The sequence below is a fragment of the Myotis davidii genome, unplaced genomic scaffold (genome assembly GCF_000327345.1).
Source record: "Myotis davidii unplaced genomic scaffold, ASM32734v1 scaffold356, whole genome shotgun sequence".
Taxonomy (NCBI): domain Eukaryota; kingdom Metazoa; phylum Chordata; class Mammalia; order Chiroptera; family Vespertilionidae; genus Myotis; species Myotis davidii.
Window position 1 is genome coordinate 616,506 of NW_006288188.1, and position 7,153 is coordinate 623,658.

Here is a 7,153-nt window from a genome sequence, read left to right on the forward strand (position 1 = left end):
GGTCATTCTTTTTTCTAAAACATCACTTATAACCAACTTTCTCATCTACCCCAAAATTATTTTTATTTTTAAGGTAGTTTTTTTTTTTTTTTATTTTCTCTCTCAATATTTGGGAATTTCAACAGAAGTAAAAAAAATATACAGCATTTCCCCTTCTGAACCAGGGGAGGAATCATTACAGTGTTGTGAGCGGAGAAGAAGGGCCATTGTTGAACAGTCTCCACTTTCCCAGAAAGACCCTTAAAGGCTTTGACAAGCTTCAGGCATTTATTCCCCACTGATCCCAGAGTGGGGTGTGCTGGGAGTCTCGCCCTATTTTTTAAAGGAAGGAAATGTTTCTGTTTTAAATACGTTCATTCATAAGTATCAATATTCATTCTAAGTTTTTAAAAGGTCATTTTTTTTTCTAAAACATCACTTACAACCAACTTTCTCATCTACCCCCAAATTATTTTTATTTCTAAGGTAGTTTTTTTTATTTCCTCTCTCAATATTTGGGAATTTCAACAGAAGTACATAAAAATTCCTGCCAGATACGGAACCACGGAGGGTCATGGAACAGCGTGAAGCTAGCTGTGTTCTTTTCTCTAGGCCATTTGTTTACTTGTTCCGCTGTTACTAGCAAAGGGAAGACATGTCAATGTAATTTTATTTTATTTTTATATTAGAATGATGTCTTATTACACCTTAAAATGTAGCTCAGAGGATGTAGTTAAAATGTAATTATGAACCAACCCTTTCCTTCAGGACATGATGATATTGCTGGAAGTGGCTACAAAACTTTGTTGTGTGACCTCAAGGGGGAAATATCTCTCATTCTCAAAATAGTCTTTTCTGAGGCAGCGCTTTGTCTTTCGGAACCAAGACTCTTCTCCTTAGGATACAAAATATGACTACATTTGCCAGCTAGTTATTCACTGTACTGGACACATACTGATGTTTTCCTACCAGACTGGAGCATATTTAGTCTTCTAAGTTTTTAACTTCATGTTTATCTGCATTGTTATTTTATTTTAGCTCTTCTCTCATGATTTTCTTAATTCTCATGAACTAAGATTTTCTCTATGCTTGTCAGTTACTGTTCCAGTTATCTATTGCTATGTAATCAACTACCACAAAACTTAGTGGTTTACGACACCCATTTGCCTGGCTGGCATAGCTCAGTGGTTGAGAGCTGAACCATGAACCAGGAGGTCATGGTTAGATCCTGGTCAGGGCACATGCCCCGGTTGCAGGCTTGATCCCCAGTGGGGGACATACATGAGGCAGCCAATCAATTATTCTCTCTCATCATTGATGTTTCTATCACTCCCTCCCTCTCTGAAATCAATACAAAATATTATATTTTAAAAACACATCAATTTATTGTTATTTCTCAAGGTTTTATGGGTTGACTTGGCTCAGCTGCAAGGTCCTCACTCAGAATCTCTCATTTCAGACAGTCAGAGAGGGGCAGGTGTAAAAGTTATGTCAAGACTTGACCAGGCTGCACATCCAACATGGCACCTTGGTGCTTCTTCATGTGACATCTCTCTTCAGCAGAATAGGCGGGACTTCCTACATGATGGCTTAAGACCTAACATACTCGGTGAGTTAAAAACTCATTAACTGGATTTGTTGGGCTAAGAATAAAAGTTTTCATGCAAATTATATTTGTTATACTCTGTCCTTTCTCAGGAGGCCTCTTCCTTTCTGAGGCCTTTTGTCTATTCAGGCCTCAATGGGTTAAATGATGATTACCCATATTATTGAGGGCAATCAACTTTACTGTGGTCCACCATTCAAATGTTAATCTTATCCAGAAATGCTCTCACAGACACATCCTGAAATAATGTTTAATTTGGGTACCCCTCAGCCCAGTCACGTTGACTCAGAATTTATTATCACAATACTAGATTTGATGATAATCCATTCTACACAGAATAAGTAATGGCTTATGTTGTGCAGTCTTTACATAACTATCCCACAGCTAGAATAAAGATCATGCTTTCTCTCAGCTGACTAAATGTTGAGACTTACCTGATAATATCTTTCCATAAAAGTTCAAAAGATAATTAGTATAGTGAAGGAGATATCCTCAAATATTACTTATCAAAGATAATACTTTGATGCATTTAGGCCCAGGAACTATAGGGAGCATTTTATCAAGTATTTGCAAAAAGGAGATAACTCACCGATTACTGTATTAAACACCAGATATTTTACTAATTTTTAAGAGTTTAAAACAAAGGACCAAGTTTCAAGTTGGAAGAAGAGAAAGATAATGAGTTCACTGATCCTTTGTTTATATCCTAAGTGATTAAACAGCTAAAATTTTAATCAGTTCTTCATAGTAATGACTTTAGTCAATCATCTAAATAAGGATTCAGCAAACTATAGTCTGTGGGCCAAATCTGACTCATCATTTGTTTTTGCAAATAAAGTTTTATTGGAACACAGCCAAGCCAATTTGTTCGCATACTATCTATGGCTGCTTTTGTTACAATGACAGATTTGAGTAGTTGTGACAGAAACCATATGGCCTACAAAACCAAAAATATTTACTATCTTATCCTTTACAGAAAAAGTTTGCTAACTTTTGCTCTGCAGAGAAAGTTTGATTACCTCTGACTAAAATATTGAAGTTTGAATTTGTATTATAAAAAGAGATAAGACAAGTTGTGTACACATTGATGGAGGTCTTACTTTGTTGGACCCTGGGTGTTGTGAAATGCAAGGGGGAAATATCCTGAGAAAGAACAGAATATAATAGAATGTAATTTGCATGGGAACTCTCAGTCTTAGACCAACAAATCAAGTTAATGAGTTTTTAACCCACTAAGTATTTTCAAAATCTAAGGGCAGAAAATATTTACAAATATTTGCATTTGCTGAAACAAAACATCCAAGTGATTGCTTCATTGTTTCCTTTTAATTAATATTGATTCTTTTTCTAAGTGAGACTAATATTTCTTGATATTGGATTATCCTTTTCAAAAGAGTATTTATTTTTCTACTTTTCTCTCTCACTTTAATTATTTCTCATCATTCAGAATGACTCACTTTGCCTAGAGATGGATTGTGTTTTATTTTGTTTTGTTTTATAAGTGAAATCCAAGTGGAAAGAAAGTCAACTTTTGTTTTTTTGGTTCTGAAATAGGCCTTTGGAGCTCTCAATAGATGCAATCATTTTGAAAGACAAAGCTTTAGCTTTTCAAGGTGAAAATTTTGTAAAGAATGAAACCCATGGTCTCTAAGTAAAGAGAAGAAAGGGTGGTAGGACATTCACAGGGTTAGCCATGAAAGAAGCAGGGTATAGAATTTATGTCACCTAATACATTGAAAGGGTTGAAGGAGAGTTATTCATTGTTTCCCATAGATTAAATATGCACACACCCCAGGTTACTGTCTGGGGAGGATATTGATTGAGGCATCATGCTGAAGGAAATAAGAGGGACTTGAAATGAGGGAACAGGGCCTATGATCACAGGGAGAGGGACAGAGTCGTCTCTGAGAAGCAGCTGCCCTGTGGCCATGCTGACACTCACAGACATCCACCCCACCGTGAGGCCTGTGCTGAGAAGCCTCTCAGCACACTGTTGCCTGGCAAGGGCCTGCATGCCTGCCATGGCTCAACTCAGAGAAGTAATCCTCTTTATGCCTTAAGACCTTTTTTTCTTTTTCTTATGCCAACTCCCCTGTGTGGCCAGCCTCCTTTAGAATGGCCCAGGACACTCATAAGCCTCCCAAGTTTTGGGATCTGGAAGAGGCATGTAGGGGAGGAGCTTTGCTGCACTTCCTGACAACCTGCCCTGTTTCCAGATAGACACATGGGCAAGGACTGAGTGCGCTCCTTCCCAAGTCTTGGCAAAGTGCTTTGTGATTCCATCTGGAGCAAGAAAGGATAAGCATCCTGGTGAAGAGATGCCATGAGCATAGCTTACTTCATTCTTAATCTTTTCTCCATTAAAAAGAGCCATTTGATTCACTCTCAGGGGAAGGATTATCTTGGAAGAATAAAAGTGTTCTCATTTCTTTTCAAATATTTTGAATTCTCATCAAATTTCTTCCAAATAGGTCATCCATGGGGGAATACAGAAAATAGAGCTTTAGTAGGGCAAGTCAAAGAGAACTTGGCACAAGAGACCAGCAAGCCTAGCTAGCTAGGATGACAGAAGAAGGCTAGGACTCTAATATGTGATCCTAAGTAGGATAAATATTTCAAGAGGGGGGTTTCCATACAGAAGATTTTGCAGGTATGATTGAAAGGACTACTGAACGAGGCATTGGAGTGCCCAGGAATTGTGTTAAATCATAGCTCTCACCAGCCCACCCCTTTGTCTTCATCTAAGAACTTTAGATGGCCCTTGGGTAGTTGGTTGTCTATAGACTACAACATCTGACCGCCTACTCATGCTGGTGTCTCAGGGGAGGCCAGGAATCTTCCCTCTGCTGGCTGGCATTTCCTACTCTAAGAAATACTTTGCCACAGTTCTCTTAACAAACCCCACTAGTCTAAAGGAGACGCCTAGATGCTTGGAGCAATGTTGGAGAATAGTTATCATTCTGCACTCAGGGATGGAAGTGAGCTAGCTCAAATCCCTGAGGGAGGATAATGGTTACCCACATTACATGAGTCAAAAGCAAAAGAAGAAACCATGAGGGAAAGATGAACCAATTTTGCTATATAAAAATGAATAACTTTGGGGTATTAATAAATAAATAGACTTCACAGATAACGTCTTTGTGCCTGATAGAGTTTTGCAAGAATTGAATAAATTAGCAATAAAGGAAATTATTGTAATAATTGGGAAAATTTGAATATAGATTGTATATTAGAAAATATTACATCTTACGAAAGAGAATAGTATTGTGATTATGTATATGAATCCCTTATTCTTACACCAAATTTTAAAGTATTTAGGGTGAAGAATCATAATGTTATGATATCTACAATCACTCTAGTCATTTGGAAAAGAAGTATATACACATATGTATATGAAGACAGACATGCAGAAATAGACAGAAAGAGGTAACATAAATATTGTAAAGTGTTAACCCTTGGTAGATCTAGGTGAAAGGTGTAATAAACGTGCTCATGTACTAGTCTTCCAACTTTTCTGAAAGCTTTGTATTTTTCAAAATAAAAAGTGAGAAGACAATGAATTGATGCATGTAATACCTTACAACTGTTAGTTATCAGATGGAAATCACTTTGAGGACAGGATTCTTTGTTTTCATATACTCAGTGTCTAAACATTGTCCTGCTCCATAGTCAATGCTCAAAGCAACTTATACATGACTAAATAATAAGATGAATAAATTTTTGTCTTCTTGCTTCTTACCACTACTCACTTTCCTTTACTAGTCCCATTAGAAATTTGTTTTTAGGGTTAGATTAAAGCATAAATTGCAGTTAAGGGTTTGCATATCAGTTCTGTGTATGTATGTGTGGTGTGTGTGTTTAAGTGTTTAATATCCTACCCTATTCCCTACCACACCTTAAAGCAAATTAAATAGGAGTAGGGTTGCCAGATATAGCACAGAACACTCTATTAAATTTGGATTTCAGGCAACAATGAATCATTTAATATAAGTATGGTCCAAATAGTTCACAAAGGCCAAATATTCCATGGAACATACTTATACTAAAAATTATTCATTGTTTACCTGTAATTCAATTTTTAAAAGGCATCATATTTTTTATTTGTTAAATATGGTAACCCTAATAACAGCCATTTGTTCCCCCTGATGTATATGGCTGACCCTGCCCACAAGCATGTAAAAATCTTAGTTAAGTTGATTTATCTATAAGAAAATGTTTATAGTTTTTCTGAATTTTCAATTATGGTGGAAATAAGCTTTTATCCTTTTAGCTGAATTGTCCTCCTACTTGCCTCACATTGTTTTCATTCCTAATCTCTCACTTTTCTTCATATAACACATTTGAAGGATTGCATTTTTATTTGTGATAAAACCCATAATAGAATATACATACAGGTCACATAAAAATACATGAGGATGATAATAAACTATACAGTGTTGGATAGGGAGTATGATTAAAGAATTACACATTTATTGTATACAGTGTCACTAATGTCAATGAGTTTCTTCTTAGAAGCACTTCTTGCACAAAAAGTATGTTTTAGCAGTAATAGAGCGAACACGTTAAAAAATACTACTTATAGAACAACTACAACTTCAAAACATTCAATTGAACGCGATCTCATGGATTTGTTTACCACTTGACAAATGACCCTGATTTACAATGACCTCTCAATAACATACCAGGGGAAAGCAGCATGAAGCCCGTCACTTGCAGAAGCAATTACAGAAAATCCCTTTGGAACAGTAGCACCATTCCACATTATTATATGCACATGTGTTACATTGCACCTTCCTGAGTTGAACATTGAACACTGTAGCCATATGATACACCAAAATGGATGACTTCATCCCAGCCTGGGCCTTCACTGGTGGTAGTAGTAATTTTGACCATCATAGCTATCGTAGCCACGCCCTTTATAGTAGCTGTACTCATCCTCGTAGGCTCTGTAATTGTCCCCTCGAGGTTCCGCATTCTCATTTTCATAGACTTCATATCCATTGTCATACTCGTTGGTGCCTGTTTGTTCATACTCCTCCTCATACTCAGTGGTAGTGGTTCCCCCCTGGGGTGGAGGGGTGGTCCCATAGGCCTCCTGTGGTGGCGTGGTGGGTTCCGACCCGCCATTGTCCTGCTCTCCGGCCACTGTGGTTCCTTCTGCATTTTCTTCTTCCCCTTCTTCTTCTCCTTCTTCTCCATTGTCCCCGCCACTGCTGCCATTGCCATTTTCTGCGTCTGTGCTGTTGGTGCTAGTGCCGTTCACGCCTTGCCCATTCTCATCCACTTCTGCTTCGTTTTCTTCATTTTCATTTTCTTCCTCTTCCTCTTCTTCTTCTTCTTCTTCTTCACTTTCCTCCTTTTTTGTAGCCTTCTTTCCTACATCTCCAGCCTGGAAGGGAAAATGTGAAAGAATCCAAATCTAGGCATGAAACATTGTAAAAAAGGCCATCACTTCATTCAACACAGATCGTACTGACAGCCTTGTTCTAGATGTAATTGTGAATTGAAGCCAATTTAACTTACCAAAGGATTGGTGGGGACTTCAAAAATTCAGAATTAGGAACTTTG

General features: G+C 37.5%; 1 protein-coding gene across 1 annotated transcript in view; it reads right to left on the reverse strand.

Annotated features, from left to right (window-relative positions):
- Positions 1-5,985: 5,985 nt before the first annotated feature.
- The window catches only part of IBSP (integrin binding sialoprotein), a 16,648-nt gene continuing 15,480 nt past the window's right edge, over positions 5,986-7,153 (reverse strand). The window contains exon 6 of the mRNA XM_006760060.2: positions 5,986-6,905. Coding sequence (XP_006760123.1) covers positions 6,450-6,905 — 456 coding nt within the window. The 3' untranslated portion in view covers positions 5,986-6,449. The remainder of the gene's footprint in view (positions 6,906-7,153) is intronic.